Source organism: Fusarium poae, chromosome 3 (genome assembly GCF_019609905.1).
Source record: "Fusarium poae strain DAOMC 252244 chromosome 3, whole genome shotgun sequence".
Lineage (NCBI taxonomy): Eukaryota > Fungi > Ascomycota > Sordariomycetes > Hypocreales > Nectriaceae > Fusarium > Fusarium poae.
In genome coordinates this window covers 4,672,753-4,690,667 of record NC_058401.1, presented here as the reverse complement: position 1 = coordinate 4,690,667, position 17,915 = coordinate 4,672,753, and the positions used below count along the sequence as shown (strand labels likewise).

Here is a 17,915-nt window from a genome sequence, read left to right as displayed (position 1 = left end):
AAACTAACCTTGATAAAAGCATGTCCATTTATCTCTCTGTGTAAGTGGCTGTCGCACCCCAGGGGTACGCTTATGCGAGAGTGCGAGAGACCCTCGAAGCGGGGGCGGGGCACTAGGTACCGCAGGACTCCACTAATACCTAAGACAGGACCCTTTGAATTCAACCTTGAATAAACACTTTAGTCGGCGAGTACCTTAGTAGTCTAGCTCCCAAAGGTGGGCATAAGTACCAATGATGGGAAGCCACTAATACCAGTCAGCTCATACCTTGGAAGATAGAGTCACCTGAAAGCCTTCCAGTTCAGCCCAGCCCAGCCCAGTGGGATACGAGAGGTCTAAGTTAGTACTTGAAGGGACTCGACAACGAGCATAAGAGAGCCTGCTGGAAGCACAGCCTGAAACTGCCCTGCATGTGATGGATGGTGCAATGGAGCAGAAGCACCTCAGGCAGCAGAATTGTTGACATTCACCTGAGATGAGAATCCAACTTGATGTTAGTTTCATTCGATTTGTCTTTCTTTTAGTGTTTTTTTTTTCCTTTATTTTTTGCCCTCTTTTTTTTTTTGCCTTTCGCGATTTCCAAGTGACTTTCCCCCTCGCCTGACTCAAAGGGTAGGACTCAGAGCAATCTTGTTCTCACCAGCATTCGGCCAGTCTTTACTAAAGGTTTACCAAGGTTTACCAACTTAGGTAGTTACCAATAAGTTAGTACTACCTGTCATGTATAGCATTAAACCTCTTTCTCTAAACTTACCAAGGCAAACTACTTTAGTAAGTTAGGAATCCAAACTGTGACAGTGCCACTGCACTTGCCCCAACTGAAGTTTGTTGCTTGCCCTAATCACCATTGCGCTCCTACCTTGTAGCGCGATGCTGCGTTCTCTCAAAAACAAAGCATCCAACGTTTGGCAGAAGAGGAAGGCCTCGAGAACAACTTCAATTTCAACTCCACCTCCCGAACTTCAGATTTCTAGCAGCGCCCTCGCCGAATCTGAAGTTGACGCGGAGGCTGTCATTGTTCATAACGACATCAACAACAATCACACTACAGGGAACCCGCCTTCATACCAAGACAATCCCTATCCCCTACCGCCCAATTCTATTCCCTCGACAATCTGGACGCATCTTGAACATGAGCAGCAACCTCGACGGCAACCCTCCTATCCTCTACCGCCGACCTCTGTCCCTTCTACTGTGTCAACACTGTCGAATTACCAGCCCAACCAAGATCATCCTACAGCCCAGGGGCATATAGAAGACCCCCTTGAACCAGACCCAGACCCTTATACCTCGAGATACGTTCCTTACACAGACGCGAATCCTCTCAAGAACAACATGTTTGCCAGACAGGCTGGTATCTATGGACGGGTTAACCCGGATATCATGGGAGGTTTCGGAGACGACGATGAATCCGTCTGGCTTGTGGATGATGAGGAGACGGACCAAGAGCAACACCGTAACAGCCAAAACCTCCTCACTCCATTTGAATCTACCTCCCAGTTGGCTTTGTGGTCCTCTGGCTCTCCTTCGTCACACAACTCCCAAACACACTTACAACAACCAGGGGCTCCTCCTGCACCCGCACCCGCACCCGCACATTTTGCCCAGCCAACCTTTCACTATCAAAGACCTTCGTTCTTAGATAATGACGATGACTTAGTTTTCGGTCTATCCCCTGATATGGTCACGACCAGTGGGACCACTTCTAATCAAAATGAAGAATTAACACCACAATCGGGCTACGCTCCTATTTCAGCATCGATCCTCGACCTAACAAGTCTTGGTGTCAACGATGACTATACAGAGCCCCTCGATGCCAGAGATCACACAGGATGGCCTAGCAAAAGCCCTCGAACTACTACAGCTACCGCTGGGCCTTCGTCCTCCACTAACCCGTATGTTGATTTGTTTGAGCAACAAGACAATGATATGACGATAGCGTATCTTCTCCAACTAGAGCAGCTCGAGACCGACGTAGCTAATGAATTCAGGTATGTATTCCTTACTTATGTTCGTATTCTACACCGTCTTCGTAGTCTCAATGACCATGCTATTGAAGACGCCATCTTTTGAGGCCCATATCTCACGGGGGTCTTCTCACCCTTGGCGTATTTATTCAGCTTGTCACGAACACGCACTGACTGCCTCTGCAAAATAGTTTTGGACAACGATATCAGCAATCTGCTGACTCAACTGACGTAATTATTACACACCAGCGTACCGCCAGAAGTACTGTTACGGGCGACCTGGAATGTGTAGTGTGTGCAAGTACTAAACATGTGGATGCTTTCCCACGTTTCTCCATCGCGGCAACATGCACACATCCTCCAAGTACATGCCTCGACTGCATTCAGCTATCGATAGAGTCGGACCTGAGTAGTAAGCTCTGGACTGAGATCAGATGCCCTGAATGCCGGGAACTACTAGAGTATGCCGACATTCAACGTTATGCCAACAAACAGACATTCACAAAGTACGGTTGTGACATTCATACAAACTCATCTGAAACTGACAAGGATTAGATACGAGACCATCGCAATGCGGGCAGCCATGTCGGAGGCCGATAACTTTGTCTGGTGTACCTCTGGGTGTGGCTCAGGACAGATTCATGAGTCTGGGTCAGCTCAACCCATCGTGACTTGCCTCCACTGTAGCCATCGTTCTTGTTTCCACCATGATGTCGCCTGGCATGAGACCCTCTCTTGCGACGAATACGACCAACTGTTGGCTGATCCGGAGAACTTTCGCTCACATCTTGAACTAGAGAATGAAAGGTGGTCAGATGCACAGCAGGCCCAACTGGAGTCCGACAGAGCCATGGCTCAAGGCCTCCTGACCGAAGACCGGGCTGAAATGAAGAGACGGGAAGACCGGGCTGAAATGAAGCGGCGGGAAGACCGGGCTGAAATGAAGCGGCGGGAAGACCGGGCTGAAATGAAGCGGCGGGAAGACCGGGCTGAAATGAAGCGACGGGAAGACCGAGCTGAAATGAAGCGACGGGAAGACCGGGCTCGTCAGGAGAGGGAAGACCGGGCCCGCCAGGAGAGGGAAGACCGGGCCCGCCAGGAGAGGGAACAGGCCCAAAAGGCCGCAAAACTCGCCCGACAAATTGCAGCCAGAAGAAAGAAAGAAGAGGCACAGAGCAATGCAACTGTTAGCCGTACCACCAGGCCCTGTGCCGGATGCGGATGGGCGATTGAAAAGAACAAAGGCTGGTAAGAACCAGACTCCTATCCCTTATATTTCTGATCGATATTAACATACAAATAGCTCACACATGACTTGTAAGTCCACATACCCTCATCGTGTTTTTATCTTTCTACACACCTGCATTTCCGATACGTCTATACTGCCATTGCTGGCGCGCCTGGGAAAGGGATTTAACAACTGTTTCATGATGATACTAAGAGCTGTTGTACTAGGCATCAAATGCCGCTATGAGTTTTGCTGGGCCTGTGATCAGCCATATACTCGAGGTCACAACAATTATTGTCGCGGCTGAAGCGATTCGGTTGTGAAGCCACGGACTTAGCACAAAGGAGATATTTGATTCAGTACTGACTCGTTTGGGTCACAGGTTTTAGGTGCAAGCACGAGTTCTGCTTCGAATGTGGTGCAAATCACCGAGACATCATGCGTGGCGACAATAGTATACACAAGAAGACATGTCCCCACCATCCGGATAATCTTCCAGCATAGAGGAATGAATTGATATGTGATAAGATGGGTATGATTCAGGAAGGATGCAAGGCTAGCTTGGATAGTACCGTTCTGTACTGAGCCTGAACAGAAGGCCTGTCGGCTCTTAGATGTTGAAGTAGCGAGTAAATAGGCTCAATTTCTACGCAACGTCAGAGCACTGTCTATGAGAGAATAGCATTGGTTTGTGACACCGCATATGATATATAACACATTGTGACTTCGAGAGTGAGTGTAGGCCAACATCTAAACATTCGATCAAGACACGGCTTCATCCACAATTCAACCCTGGGTATCCAACAGGACTTTCGTTACAACACCCCTCAACATAAATGAGATGGATCCTTAAGCTGCTGTTAATTCAGCAATGCGACGCTCTAGCTCCGGGACCTGGCGTAACCGGACCTCGAGGTCCTCCTTCTCATCTTCAAGTTTGAGACGCCGATCAGCGTCAAGCTTGGTAAAGACATAATTGCCTTGGCCATCGAATTGAAGAATGTGGGAATGGTATTTCCATAGACTTCGACGGTGGCTGACCGTCATGAGAGTAACACCCAGTGACTTTGCTGTATCGTACATTGCCTTTTCCGTTTCGAGGGTGACACTGCTGGTACATTCGTCGAGTATGGCGTACTTTGGGCGGTGGTAAAAGAGACGCGCCATGGCAACACGCTGCTGGAGACCACCTGAGAGGACATCGCGCCACTCAGCCTCGGCGTCCCATCCTTCATCGTATAATTCAGGAAGGTATTCGAGGCCCAGAATCTTAAGGTATTCAACAAGGTCTGCATCAGTGATACCGCGGGCACGCATCTGACGGAGCGAGTCTGGATAGATGATTTGCTGTCGGAGAGAGCCTCGAGATAGATATGGGCGCTGTGGGATGTAGAAGATAGCGTGGAAGGGAGGCTTGTAAACAGTGCCTCCGTAAACAGGCCAAAGGCCACCGAGAATGCGGAACAGGGATGACTTGCCGCAGCCATTGGGTCCAACGACAAGCAGGTGATCACCGTGCTTGAGGGTGAATGACAGGGCCTTGATCAGAACGTCTCCGTTGGGAGATATGATAGGCCTGTTAGGTGATGTGGTTAGCTCTAGTTTCACGAATAAGATATTTGTCTTGAACTTACACGTCAATAAAGGTGATATCGTTGCTCTCGTGTACTGTTCCACGCCCCTTGAGTACGGCCTCGTTACCCTCGATACCCGAAGAAGATACGAGCTTCTTCTCAAAGTGGCCGGCCTGGACATCGCTCATCACGTCCAGAAGAGTGGCGACTCGCGATGTGTAACCAGCCAACTCCATCACTTCCCTGTACGAGAACATGATGCGTCCGAAAGCGTCGGAAGCGGAGAGAAGCATTCGTCTGTTTGTAACAAAGGCCTCTGTTCGGTCACCCATGTTCATTGCGATGTGGCCAGGCATCTTGATAAAGACAGGGACACTGCAAAGCATCAAACCAAGAGCGCCCCAGAAGTACTTGATGACGAAATCTTCCATAAATCCGTGGTAGAATCGCCGCCGAAGAATGTAGTTGACGTGTTTGATAAGAGTAAAGTAGCCCTTGTCTAACGTGTCTTTCTCGGCATTGTGGCCACCGTATAATGCAACTTCCTCGCTATAGTCGATGAGGCGAGAGTGTTGGAAACGGAATTCGCCCTCTAACCGTGCTTCATCGGCAACGTATTTCCCAAACGGAGGAGTCAGTGCTCTCATCACATTGGCTGATAACTGTACTAAAAGCGACATGAAGACGACGCCTTCGCCACCGACGCTCTTAGATAAAGACCAGGTATATATGGTCTAGAAAAGGTTAGTGATGCGCACACACGATGAAATCTGCCGTATTTACCATGTCTAACAGAGGTTTGGCTAAATTGCTGTATAGCTCAGCCAGACTATTAGAGAACTTCGATACATCAACCGCTATCAACTGGTCGGGGTTCTTTATTCGATCATCCAGGGCCGAAATACCATAGAAGATCAAGTTGGAAAGATATTTGTCGTGAATATGTTGTGTGAGCCGTGATCGATACTTCAGCGATAACTCGGCTTGGTGATATGATAGCTGCATATATCATTAGCAAAAACAATAGGACGACTTATCACGAGCAGACTAACCATGGAGTTGGTGAAGGTTGCGGGAACAGCAATCAACATCCACCATACTATACGTTTCAAAAATTCCTTCCCGTTACCCTTCACCAGAGCCTTGACTATAGCACCATCCATTTCAGCTACGCGCACACTGATGAGCGTCCTGAGAACCAAGAAGAAACTGTGGCTCATCAACAGCCTTGACTCTTTACTGCGCCATCCCGGTACAACGATTTTGAGTAGTTTTAGGAGCGACCGGAAGAACTCTCGATTTAATTCCACCTTTTTTCTTGGTGTTTCTTCGCTTCCACTCGAGGTGGTACCGCGACGAGCGGCGCGTTGTGCATTTTCGCGCACCGATGCTGCCTTTTGTTCAGAAATGGCAAGTCGAATTCGATTGACTAGAGCAGCGAACAACGTTATCCATACGGCGCGTGAGATACGTGTGCGATTAGAGACGTAAAGGCCAGTAAGCTGAGATACGATGCCCCGGAGGGTGCGATCGCCTGGTAAGGCGAGCTTGGATTGCGAGCCCATGATAGGCGCGCAAAGAATCTCGAGACTCTGTGATCAGACTGGAGAGGTGTGTTTTTCTACGGAGGCGTTGTTTAGGTGAGACTCGAAGACGGTCCACGGTTGCGCAGACGTTAGATTGAGGGTGAGCCGAGGCGTATCGACGTCACGTCACAGATCTGTCAAAGACACTGTAGCGCATGGGGAAATCGTAAAGAAAAGAACTTTGGGCAGAACAAAAGCGCAGTTGGAGACAAGTGTCTTGGAAAGTGATCTAAGAAGAGAAAAAGAAAGGGAACAGATTAAGAGATGTTGCAAGGTGTAAGATTATTCCGCTACATGTCTAAGAAGAATAAGAATGTCTTGTGAGCTCCATCATCAAATGCGGTTTCCCCATACAGACAGCTTCCTCGGCCGATGAATCTGGGGCAAGTGCAAGCCTCCCCACACTTTCCACAGCTCGGCATGTGATTAACATTGACTCAGCAGCCACATGAATCTCACTAGCCACACTTGTTTGCGAACGCCACTTTTAATAGAATTTTTGGTCGCATTCGCGGGGCATCTTTTTTTTTGTATGAGTCTTTGGGTGGATAATACAGCATCGTTAATAACTTGCAGCTTCAATCACCAAATCTAACGGAATCCAATATTCAAACGAACCGCCAAGATGCCCGACGACGAGGGTATTTCAATCTATGATGAGGTCGAGATAGAGGACATGACGTTTGACGAGGCCATGGGAGTTTATCAGTTCCCTTGCCCTTGTGGCGACAAGTTTCAGATCACCCTAGAGGACTTGCTAGATGAACAGGACATTGCTGTATGTCCCAGCTGCAGTCTCATGATTCGAGTTATCTTTGACTTGGTATGTTCTGTGCGCCATGCATCGTGCGCCATGTTTCCTAGCTAATATCTCCCAGGACGATCTACCAAAGCCTCCCACCTCAGGCGGGCAGGTCCCCATTACCGCCTGAGTCAACCGAAAATTACGATAGAAAAACAATACAAATTGCAGCTGTCATGTGAGGGAAAACAACACAGCAAGCTTGTTCTGCGCCGCGCCGCGACTACGATAATCGTATCAGTTCTTCAAGCCATTCGGTGAAACCTGGCACGAAGCGACACAGCAGAAAACATCGGAACTTCCATTTTCGCAACGCCCTCGGCCTGAGTTGAGAAAGGAAATTCCTTATTCAGTGGGACGAGAAGAAGCCGCCAGAGTGCATTGATCCTGGTCGACATATGTTGTATCAGTCTCGCGTAGCCACCACAATCAGTCGACTTGCCAGGGTGACGCAACGGGAAGGATGTTAAGTTTGGCCCAGCCAAGGAAGATGAGCATATTTCACTTTTTGGCTATTCGCATGAGCCAAGGAGTCAGTATCGACTCATGATGGCCCAAATTCAATTGTCCCGGAAAGACATTTGGGACTGACGAAACGTACCAAGGCGCGGTAGTCTAGTATTTGGATAAGCGTAACAGATCGGAACAAGATCTTCCGGTCGGGTCTTATTTTTGCGACCCTGCAAATTCAGGGTTGTGAATAAGCGTCCACAGATAAGCAAGGGTGGGACAGCATGGCAGAACACGAACGAGGCTTCACAAGACGAAAAGTTAAGTGGTGGTATGCGATTAGTATTAATATAGGTGAAGCGATCACGCTCCATTGATCTATTCTATTCTAGTCGGGGCAAGCGAAAACCCGATCTATCTCCATCGAAAGTTAAACGCGCACCAGCACGATTCCTCCAGGACCCTACAAGGTTGTCTGTCATAGGGTCCTCATATCCACCAACTCTGCGAAAGTCTCATTGAGAGACATTTACAGAGCAAGGGCAACGGCGAGGACACCAGCAAGACCGCTGAGGCCAAGGGCAGCGGCGCCGTTGGAGGGCTCAGAACCGGAGCCGGAACCAGAGCCGGAGCCAGAGCCGGAGCCGTGACCGGGCTTAGTACCGTTGGTAGCTGTGAAGAATGATGTTAGTCTATGAAATGGAAATAGAGTTATCGTGAGATGGAAGGGTGAACTAACGGGCACCGGGAGTAGCGATGGGAGTAGCAACGGGGGCCACAGGGGTCTGGGCAGCAGCCGCAACAGCGACGAAAGCGAGGACGGCAGCGGAGGCGTGCATTTTGAAGTTTGGTTTGGTTTATTGGGATTTGTTGAGAGGTCGAAAGAGAAGTAGATTGGAAGTTGTTTAAACGAGTGTTGGTATAGCGATTGTTGTTGAGTGGATGATGAGAATGAGGAAAGGACTGGATGAACAGGAGAGCATCGACTCCTATATACCCATTGAGGTCGCAAGGATTGTCAGTGAATTTGTCTATTAATGAAATGCAATGTATCATGTACCGTACCGTAAGTACGTAGTCTACGTGGTACGCAAGCAACCAAGGCCCCAGGGGCGGTTGCATCATCCCAACCTGCTATTGCTGTACAGTATAGGATAGGATAGGGTGATGGGTCATGCCCCGAGCAAGGCTCAAAGAAAGGCCCACATACACATTGTCTTTGCGTTGCACGGAACGACTCCACTACATACCAGGATAATGTCGATATCACCCAATACCAAAGTCATGGCCTCAACGAGGAAGTTGATCCGGTGCGTCAGTTACAGAAAGTTGATGGCTCCACTCTAACCTCTTTTATTTATTTTATTTTAGACTTTGACCTTTGATTGACGAAAAATCAAGGCAATGTACAGTGCAGGGCATGAGTCAGTCGAGTAGGTAGATGGACAAGGACAATACTATGTAAACAGGTTGACGCGGCTATGGATGGCAATGGTCATGTACGAATTCAATAATCACTCAGCCAGGTCTTCAACGAGAAAACAGTTGGGATAACTAACTCCAGCCACTTTTGCCGATGCATGAGAACGTTTATGTTGCTAGATCAACCAATCGATCAGCATCCATCTGCCGCCACATGCAGGAGAATGAAAGCTTGACCTGACCTGATCTGACCTGACCTGGTTTTTGATGGGTGCACACCACTACGGACGGGAACCCGATGGAAGGATGGGCTATCTTTAGTGCTGCAGACCCGATGGTTATCATTCATTATCAGTTAGTTATCGGCTATAGACAAGGGCTTCATTCAACTGTTGATTTTCTTGGTATCATTACAGTAGACTTCAGTTTCAATAGCAACATAACAAAAGTTGCGTCATAAGTAAACCAAGTTTTCCAACTGAAATGCCTCTATACATGTCCAAATTCCACTTACACTGTATCGTTGTAGATCTTTGGAGATGGGAGCTAATATGGGCCTGTAACAGATATGTACATATTTAGTGGTTGGTATTTTAGTCTGTTTGGGGATAGTGGAGGTGGATTGCGCAAGCAAGCATTCAGACCAAGGCAAAGGAAAAAAGGACGCTCGCCCATGGAACCTTGAATACAATCTAAAAAAAGGATAACCTACCTAGTTATTACCACCAGCTGAACTAAGAAATATCCCCAAAATGATAACTGGAGATGCCGTACTACTGTACCACCATAATCAACCAAAGGACTCCTGCGCAAATAGCGGCAGTCATTCTCATTGGACGCCATGGCCCAGGATCTCTGTTGCGGCTCGGACTAATAAAGTGCAGATCTGTGTTGGAATTTTATTGTGGTTCCTGACGCGCAAGCAAAATAATTATTAAAAACAGCCATGACCAGGCTGTGACCATGGCAGGACAGAACATGATACATGATACATGATGCACAGTACAGGGAGAAAAGGAGAGCTCTCATGGAAAATGATTATCCCCAGCCACTCAACCAATAACTTGTTGTTTCCTTGTCACATGCATTCATTATTGATTACAACACATAAGCCACAAGGGGGCCTCTTAATAGGTAGGTACCTTAGTAGTTAGTACCTGAACTACATACTACTAAGTAAGGTATGATCGATCACCTCAAGACTCCTTCCATCATGACAAGGCTTGGACCCTTGTAAGTGTACCCAACAGCTTAGCCCGGCCTGTTATAGTGGTTCCACGGCTTTGCAGTCCTGTTCTAATCCCTCCATTAACCCCGGCTCCCGTCCCTTCTCTGCCGTTCCTCTTTAGCCTCTATCATTATTATTACCCGACCGCAACAGGCGGACGCGTAAACAGTACCTAACTATCCTGCCGTAGGTATGTACCTACTCTAAGAGGTATACAGTGAGGACGATAATAACAACAAGCCCTCCTTTTTACCGACCCAGATAACTCTCCATATTTTCGCATGATCAAGCTTTCGGGGCCCCTATTGCTAGGTAGGTTGTTAGATTGCCCATTGCCCCGGACACTTTCTTTGATGGAACATCATCCATCTATCACCAGGGGTTCGTTACAGAACCTCCGATGAACTGGAATGGAATGCAGACGGAAATATTCTTGTTGAAATTAATTTCATGCCCATTTCCTTCCCCTGCCCGGCCGGAGAAAATATGAAAGTACATATGTAAATAAAAATAAACTTGGTCCTTACATTAAAAAAAAAAAAACGATTCATCTTAAATAGAATTTCATCCTCATCCCTACAATGAAACAAATCAATCTATCAAAGGACATTCCCTCGCCCCAACCTTCGTCTCCTTTCGCCTCGCTAATGCTAATGCCCTTCCCCATCCCTGCTTGGTTCCCTCAACCTTGCAAACTGAATCGATCCATGGTCCCGTAGAGTTCTGGAACTTTGTAGCAAGACTTGGCTTGTTACTTGACAATCAATGAATCGTGTGCCGTTGCTCATCATGCCCACTCACTGTTGGTTCTATTTCCATCTTGTCACTATTGACTGTGACTGCCACTGTGACCATATTTGGAGTGGCAATGCACAGTCAGCTCATATGCACATGCAAAAGAAGACAACCACACCTAACTAAACATAGCCTGCAGACCAGACTGGGCCGAGCTGAACTCAGCAAGGCAGAGAGCATAGCAGCTGAGGTAGTCTGGGCCTCACTTTTAGTCTGCATAATAGAACGTGGGATGGGACTTATTGCAGATCTGTGAACACGTCCACTTCCACGCCATGGGCATTGTCCATGCCATGCCATGACAGCCACAAACTGGGCAGGGCATAACAAAAACAAGCCTTCTCTAGTATATCTGATCGGCAGCTTTTCCATTTTTAACTCAAACAAACATCTCTTAAATCCACATGCACCCACATCCCACGCAGGAACGCGCAACCTCCTCGGTCGGTCTGAGTACATCCCTACGTACTCTGTCTAGTTAAACATCAAATCATACATAACAGCAGGGAAATATTTTATTTTCGTTACAAGTATCCACACTCAAGCCTCGACGTTCTCAAAGTGAAACGTTGGTTGGCCAGGGACAGCGTGCTCTGCGACAGGTGCTGAGATCTCAACTTGTTTACCGCTATCCGTCAGGGAAACGCCCCTTTGAGTTCCCTGCTCTACTGAGATCACTTCACAAACAGCCAGACCTCCAGTTCGCTTCAGTCCAGGAACCATTTGCAGGAGAGTCTCCTTCTCGTCGAAAGCGAGCTTCTGCTCCAGCACCGCGCTTGCTGGCTCGCCAGCCTGGAGTCGTCTCTTAAGGTTCTGCACAAAAGGCATAGCCTTCTTCATCTCTCCCATCTTGCCAATCTTGCCGTTGAGTTCCTTGTCGTTGACTGACTTGGTCTCGGTGTTCCACATCTCCTTAAGAAGGTCAATGTACTTGGCCTGCCATGCGGGGAACTTGTCGGCGACGAAGATTGTGAGCTTCTTGGGCTTCTTGGGGTCGAATGATGTCTCCTTGCCCTTGGCCTTCTTCTTCAATTGATGACCCTCAGCCGAGTTAATGTTTGAAGCAGTGTTTCGCACGTAGTCGCGCTTCGCCGACAGAGAAGCATCAACCTCCTGGACCTCAGGGAATCGAGCGTTGTGAATAGTGCCCTCCTTCTTGAGCACCTCAAGCCAGATGTATTCGGACCAGTGAGGAGCAAAGACAGCCAGCAACAGAGTCTGCACCTCAATATATCGGAGAACAACATCCTTGTGCATCTTAATATTGGCTGCTGCGCAGGCCTCACGGTAAAAGTCACGAGCGCTTGTCAACTCATAGAGACCAGCCTTGAGGGCCAGCTTGTAGTTGGTGTTGACGTACTGCTCGACAGCTTCCTTTGTAACAGCATTTAGGTCGTTGATGAAAAGAGCGTCCTGAAACGAGTTGAACTCGCCAGTTCGAAGCTGGTCTTGATCCTGGACCATCTCCTCGCACCACTCCTTGAGAGTGTACAGTCGCAGGATGTTGGTATCAGCAACGTCTTCCTCGAAGTTGGCGTCATTGACACCATCACCGGCATCAGCGAGCGCAATACGAGAAGCATCCGCTCCATACTTCTGTGTAAGATCACGGAGAGTCATGAAGTTACCGGTACTCTTGCTCATCTTCTCGCCGTTGAGCATCAGATGACCGTTGGCTCGGATACTTCGGGGCCAGTACTCGCGAGGGAAAAGCGCAGTGTGGCAGTAGAGATGCATGCTCAGATGGTTGGGGATCTAAAATCAATGTTAACCTTTCGTACCAACAGCATAGCATTTATTACTTACCAAATCCTTGCCTGAAACTCGCACATCGAGGGGATAAAAGTACTCGAACTCGCGGCGCATTTTCTCGAGAGTCTCCTTAGGGATTTTGCTGTTGAGGACCTCATCAGTCAGCTCTCCGCGGCAGAAGACGTAGTCCCAGACTTCATCCGTCATGGCCTCAGGCCCGATGTCTGCCAGGCCCTTGGTCTTTCCGAAGATATCGTTATGCAGGTAGTGAGCGATAGTGTAGTAAGCCATGTAGATGGTTGAATCACTCAGACTCTCAACCAAGAACTGGGGGTCCCAGGGCAACTTGGAGCCAAGACCGAAGCTTCGGGCACAAGCCCACTGGTTCAGCCAGTTCAGGACTCCTTCGAATTGGTTCTTGGTCTCCGCTGTGTAGGTGTTCAAGCCGTTCTCGACCCAGTCGAGGGTGGTCTTCTTCCACGACTCCTCACCGTAGTCCAGGTACCATTGGTCCATCAGAGAGACAATACAGTCATCGCCAGATCGACTGGTGACCTTGCGCTCAGGCTCCGAATAGGCAAAGGCCTGGCCGGCATCGATCATTTGTTGCCGAACCTTGGGCTTGGCAACCTCGACCTTCTCGCCCTTGAACTCGCCGACCTTGAGAATACCTTGGTAGAAACCCTCCTTGTAAGCCAGCTCCTTAGCCTCTTCAAGCTGCTTTGTGTCCTTGGGAGAAGCAATCTTGAGTTTCTTGACAAGGAAGGGGGCGCAAAGATCACCATAGCTGGGTGTTTCAATGATGGGGAAGATCTCGAGTTCAGCCCACTCCTTTGTGATGCCGTAGTAGTCGGCCTTCTTGGCCAAATCGGTCACGGTTGCGTAATCATCGGGACTGTCAGAAGGCACCGAGGTGACAACACCAGTGCCCTTGGTAGGAAGGACAGTTTCCATGGGTAGAATGCGAACTCCTTCCTTGTGAAGGGACAGGGGAGCATCAACCAGGGTGCCTACAAGATCAGCGCCACCAACCTCAGCCGTCTTCTCGATAACTCCTTCGGTAGCAAATATGCCTTGATAAGCCATGTTTCTCGCGGCCCGCTCAGTCATGACATAGTAGTCGGTCTCGTTGACCTTGAAGATGCCGTAGGTAATCTTGGGTCCTACAAAACAGCAAGTTTGACCATACATCGTCTCGGGACGCAGCGTAGCAGGAACGCAGTACACCTTTGCCTGCTCGGGCAGCTTGCCCTTGAGGGTCTCAGCGGCCTTGGGAGCCCACTCGAGAACCTTGAGTTTCAGAGCGGTATACTCCTGAGGGCCGGCACCTTCTCCATCAGATCGGTCGTGGTCCATGCAGGGCTGGCCGTCCTTGATAGAATAGATAGTGTATCGCTTGCCGAACTTGATCTTGTTCAGTTCCTTAAGACGGTTCATCTGCCATCGAACAAAGGCGTCGTAATAAGGGTTGGCATCGGTGGTGACAAAGGATCGGCGCCAGTCGATACGACATCCAAAGTTGGTGAGATCTTCCCGGCACAGGGGAGGAAAGTGTTGGAGCCAGTGCTGAGGGTCGGCAAACTTGTGAATCTCCTCGGTAGGAATACCAATTGCTTGCATGATTTGAAACTGGTACCTATCAAAGCGGTCAGCATAATTTCGAACAATCCATGGAAAGAAACGCACTTCATCTTTACGGTCTTGGCCGCAGCCTTTCCCTTGGTCGCCTTGAACTTGGTGATATCTTCCTTAGCCTGGGCCTTGGGGGCCTCCTCGACAACCTCCTCTTCCTCCTCCTTGTAGCCTGCGAAGTCTTGGCCGAATTTCTTGACCTCGTTGACGAGCTTGTCGGCACAGGCCTTGATGGGCATACCGGTGCAGTGGAAACCCATAGGGAAGAGAGTGCGCTTGCCCTGCATGCGGGCGACACCAGCGGCAAACTCGACCTTACTGACGGAAAAAGAGTGACCAGCGTGCAGAGTTCCGTTCATATAAGGATAGGCCATGCATCCAAAGAACTTGGGCTGCTGTTCCCGAAGCTCGGCGGCGGACACGGAATGGAGGGGCACCTCGCTAGTGCTGGGAGAGTCGGCTTCGAAGACATGTTGGTCCTCCCATATTTTTTGGTATTTCTTCTCAATGGCGATGAGAGTATCTCGCTTCTCGGTCTATGAGAAGTTAGAGTGAGTATTTCGTGAAAATCGTAACGAGTCGAACTTACACCTTTGAGTTCCTTGGTCTTAGAGATGTGGAGAGACTCCATGGCCTTGGGAACGGCATCGGTGGAAGCCATTTTCGCAAATGGACAAGACCTGTGGAAAAAAGAAATAGCTTCAGGTCAGTTTATTTTCTTATATATCGTAGAGGCAGTTTGGGACGAAAATAGGCACACATACCTCGAAATTTCACTGGAAATTTTTGAGTCACACCTTTGTGAGGAATTGAAATGGTGCTGACAATAAGGAGGGGTGAAAATCGCGGGGCAAGTGCGTCAAGAGTGCAAAAAATACACGACATGACTTGTACCGAATTCAGGCTTGTGTATTCTGTCCTCCTACCCAGGAGGTTCCTACCCGCGTGGAAACTGTGGAAACTGTGGCTATGCTGTGGCGGCATTGTGGCGCTTCTATTGGAGAATCTCCAACTGCGACGCCATCATACGAAGCTCGATATCGGATCTCCAAGCCATTCGACTCCCGAGCAGCGACAATTTATTAGTCACAATGTTATCGACTCTAGTCCGGCGTATGGCCTCATCGTCAAAGGACAACCTTCTCAAGAGGGCTCCTTTGACCGTAGCCAACAACCCTTACAAGGCGCGAAAGGTGTGGCCTCCCAACTTCAAGCAGCTCACCGTCCAGCAACAATTACGATTCGAAAAGAAATACAAACGTCGCATTATACTGGCCAGTCGAGCACCCCGGTGGATCAAGTTTGTCAAGACTGCTCAGCTCTTGACGATTGTTGGTATGTAAAAGTATCAATGACGTTGTTCTACACATCGACTAACTTAGCTCTTAGCTGCCCTGGTCTGGCTCTTCTTCTACTCCGAGTTCGAATGGTGGGGTCAGAAGTACAAGCCTTCTGAAGAGGTTCGTACTTTATGTCGCTTTGACTCGAGCATCGCTAACCTAATCAAAGATCCGACGGAAAACGCAATATCTCTTTGGTACCGTTGATCCCGAAAAGCGATATGAACGACGAGCGGATGCGCCACCTTTTGCTCCCCCGAAAGACGAGCCCGAGTCGAAATAGTGTATTCTATCTTTGTAATATTCAAGTCTCGGAGTTTGGCGTTACTCTCGCGAAGGCATAAATGTACAGATACCTCTATGAGCGGGTACATCTTGTGCCCGACTCTGGCATACCTTTATTCCACTCATTTTGTCATGATCATCATCGTCCGGTCCAAGCAAAGTTGGCGCCCATTCCAAGTCCACTTCCCAGACCAGTAGGGCCTCTGCCTTCATTAACAGGTCTCTTTGCAACTGTTCCCTGCGCTTTGACACCCGAGACAATGCGATCCAGATTTGTCTCTATTACGACACCTCCTATTATCATCTCCGATAGCGTAGAATGCAGAGTTTCGAAGTTGAATATCAGGTCCAGCTCACAGACGTTCTCAAAAAGCTTGTCGAGGGCCTCTACGTAGACTTGAATGAGGTCTATCAGTGCGAGAGGCGATTCGGTCGAGGTGGAAATAACAATAAAGTAAAGAGTCGCATAGTTGCGGTATGTTACGAGGGTAGGGACATCGTTCTGCTCCTCTGAGGAAGTGTGAGAAGTGCCGGAAGCGGCAAGCATAGGAGGGAGAGGTAGGAAGTTGCAGGATCCAGCTGGTCGGTTCGATACGAGGGTAAAGATTTCGGATATGAGGCGCTGTTGTATGCTCGTTTCCTGTCAGGGCGCATGGTGAGTTTAGGACAATATGAGGGAAGAGAAAAACATACCAGCTGGGTGTAGAACTTGGTCAGACGGGGCTGACCTTGGCCATTGAAGACCAGAAATGCGTTGATCATGATTGAGAACAAAGGCTCTTCATGCCTTGAAAAGAATACCCTGGCTGGTTGTGAATGAGGTGTGGTATCGTGGTACTGCAAAGCACCTTTAGGTTGAAGCGGTCGATGGTGGGGCTTGCTGGGCGGAAGACGGCGCGGAGCTGATGACGGGATGCGGAAGCTGCCCTGAGATACGTACTTTCTTAACCGCAAATCGCGGCGTGATTGGCCGCTTGTTGCTGTACCTCATAGAGAACCGCGGGGAGCTTGCTCCATTGCATGCAACTTTTAATCATCAGCACTCTGAATAAGAGCGATTGACCAAAACCATAAAAGCAAATACGTTTCTGAACCAAATCAAGGACGATTTGATCGGCCCTTGACTCGCGCTACCCAAAACAACACCTTTAGATCTCATCGATCAATTTCAAAATGTCTCGACAAATCGCATCTCGAGCTTCCCGTATGGCTTCGCAAGCCATCCGCTCGTCGACGCCAGTCTGCCGCTCCAGCTTCCGTGTTGCAACCATGGCCTATGCTTCACGTCTCGCCGTCTGCTCTAATCTTTCTCAGCGCAGTTTCTCGACTACCGTGTCCCGCAAGAAGGGTATCATGCCTGACACCGAGGACCCAGCCAAGCCTTTGACAGAAACTGAGCAAGCTGAGCCAACTGCTGCTGTCGCCGAGATCACCGAGCAAGAGTATCATGAAATTGCCGATGAGTACCTCGACAATATTGTCAACAGATTTGAAGAGCTTCAGGATCAGCGTGAGGATATTGACGTCGAATTCTCGGTACACATAGTTTCATAATTGCGTCCATGATGCATTAACTAACAATCTTGTACGCAGGCTGGAGTCCTCACCATCGACTGGCCCGAGAATGGCACATACGTCATCAACAAACAGCCTCCCAACAAGCAGATTTGGTTGTCATCCCCCATCTCAGGTCCCAAACGCTACGACTGGTGCCTTCTCGGTGAGGGTCAGGACCAGAAGGAGGGCACGGCTATGGGCGACTGGATCTACACCAGAGACGGCTCTAGCTTGAGTCAGGTCATCCTTGAGGAACTTGGTGTCGATATCGCTGTTCCGGGTGAGGAGTAGAGCTTC

The 17,915-nt window shown here is 49.0% G+C and overlaps 8 protein-coding genes across 8 annotated transcripts; 4 read left to right on the top strand and 4 right to left on the bottom strand.

The window, feature by feature from the left end:
- Nucleotides 1-870: 870 nt before the first annotated feature.
- On the top strand, nt 871-3,699 carry FPOAC1_008978 (uncharacterized protein; the record flags this gene model as incomplete). Its single annotated transcript, XM_044853411.1, has 4 exons — nt 871-1,991; nt 2,523-3,215; nt 3,271-3,284; nt 3,578-3,699. 4 exons carry the CDS (start codon nt 871-873, stop codon nt 3,697-3,699), a joined length of 1,950 nt encoding a protein of 649 aa, XP_044706081.1.
- Nucleotides 3,700-4,044: 345 nt separating this feature from the next.
- Nucleotides 4,045-6,334, bottom strand: FPOAC1_008977 (uncharacterized protein; the record flags this gene model as incomplete). Its single annotated transcript, XM_044853410.1, has 4 exons — nt 4,045-4,771; nt 4,830-5,503; nt 5,553-5,768; nt 5,822-6,334. The coding sequence occupies 4 exons, from the start codon at nt 6,332-6,334 to the stop codon at nt 4,045-4,047; spliced, it is 2,130 nt and encodes a 709-aa protein (XP_044706080.1).
- A 646-nt stretch (nt 6,335-6,980) lies between these two features.
- On the top strand, nt 6,981-7,287 carry DPH3 (Diphthamide biosynthesis protein 3; the record flags this gene model as incomplete). The annotated part of the gene is made up of 2 exons (XM_044853409.1): nt 6,981-7,178; nt 7,234-7,287. 2 exons carry the CDS (start codon nt 6,981-6,983, stop codon nt 7,285-7,287), a joined length of 252 nt encoding a protein of 83 aa, XP_044706079.1.
- An 849-nt stretch (nt 7,288-8,136) lies between these two features.
- FPOAC1_008975 (uncharacterized protein) lies at nt 8,137-8,446 on the bottom strand (the record flags this gene model as incomplete). The annotated part of the gene is made up of 2 exons (XM_044853408.1): nt 8,137-8,279; nt 8,347-8,446. The coding sequence occupies 2 exons, from the start codon at nt 8,444-8,446 to the stop codon at nt 8,137-8,139; spliced, it is 243 nt and encodes an 80-aa protein (XP_044706078.1).
- Nucleotides 8,447-11,592: 3,146 nt separating this feature from the next.
- LEU6 (2-isopropylmalate synthase) lies at nt 11,593-15,097 on the bottom strand (the record flags this gene model as incomplete). The annotated part of the gene is made up of 4 exons (XM_044853407.1): nt 11,593-12,807; nt 12,859-14,440; nt 14,491-14,972; nt 15,026-15,097. The coding sequence occupies 4 exons, from the start codon at nt 15,095-15,097 to the stop codon at nt 11,593-11,595; spliced, it is 3,351 nt and encodes a 1,116-aa protein (XP_044706077.1).
- Nucleotides 15,098-15,527: 430 nt separating this feature from the next.
- On the top strand, nt 15,528-16,059 carry FPOAC1_008973 (uncharacterized protein; the record flags this gene model as incomplete). Its single annotated transcript, XM_044853406.1, has 3 exons — nt 15,528-15,771; nt 15,826-15,896; nt 15,946-16,059. 3 exons carry the CDS (start codon nt 15,528-15,530, stop codon nt 16,057-16,059), a joined length of 429 nt encoding a protein of 142 aa, XP_044706076.1.
- Nucleotides 16,060-16,200: 141 nt separating this feature from the next.
- On the bottom strand, nt 16,201-16,823 carry FPOAC1_008972 (uncharacterized protein; the record flags this gene model as incomplete). Its single annotated transcript, XM_044853405.1, has 2 exons — nt 16,201-16,701; nt 16,755-16,823. 2 exons carry the CDS (start codon nt 16,821-16,823, stop codon nt 16,201-16,203), a joined length of 570 nt encoding a protein of 189 aa, XP_044706075.1.
- A 411-nt stretch (nt 16,824-17,234) lies between these two features.
- On the top strand, nt 17,235-17,909 carry FPOAC1_008971 (uncharacterized protein; the record flags this gene model as incomplete). The annotated part of the gene is made up of 2 exons (XM_044853404.1): nt 17,235-17,597; nt 17,655-17,909. The coding sequence occupies 2 exons, from the start codon at nt 17,235-17,237 to the stop codon at nt 17,907-17,909; spliced, it is 618 nt and encodes a 205-aa protein (XP_044706074.1).
- Between the last annotated feature and the right edge of the window lie 6 nt (nt 17,910-17,915).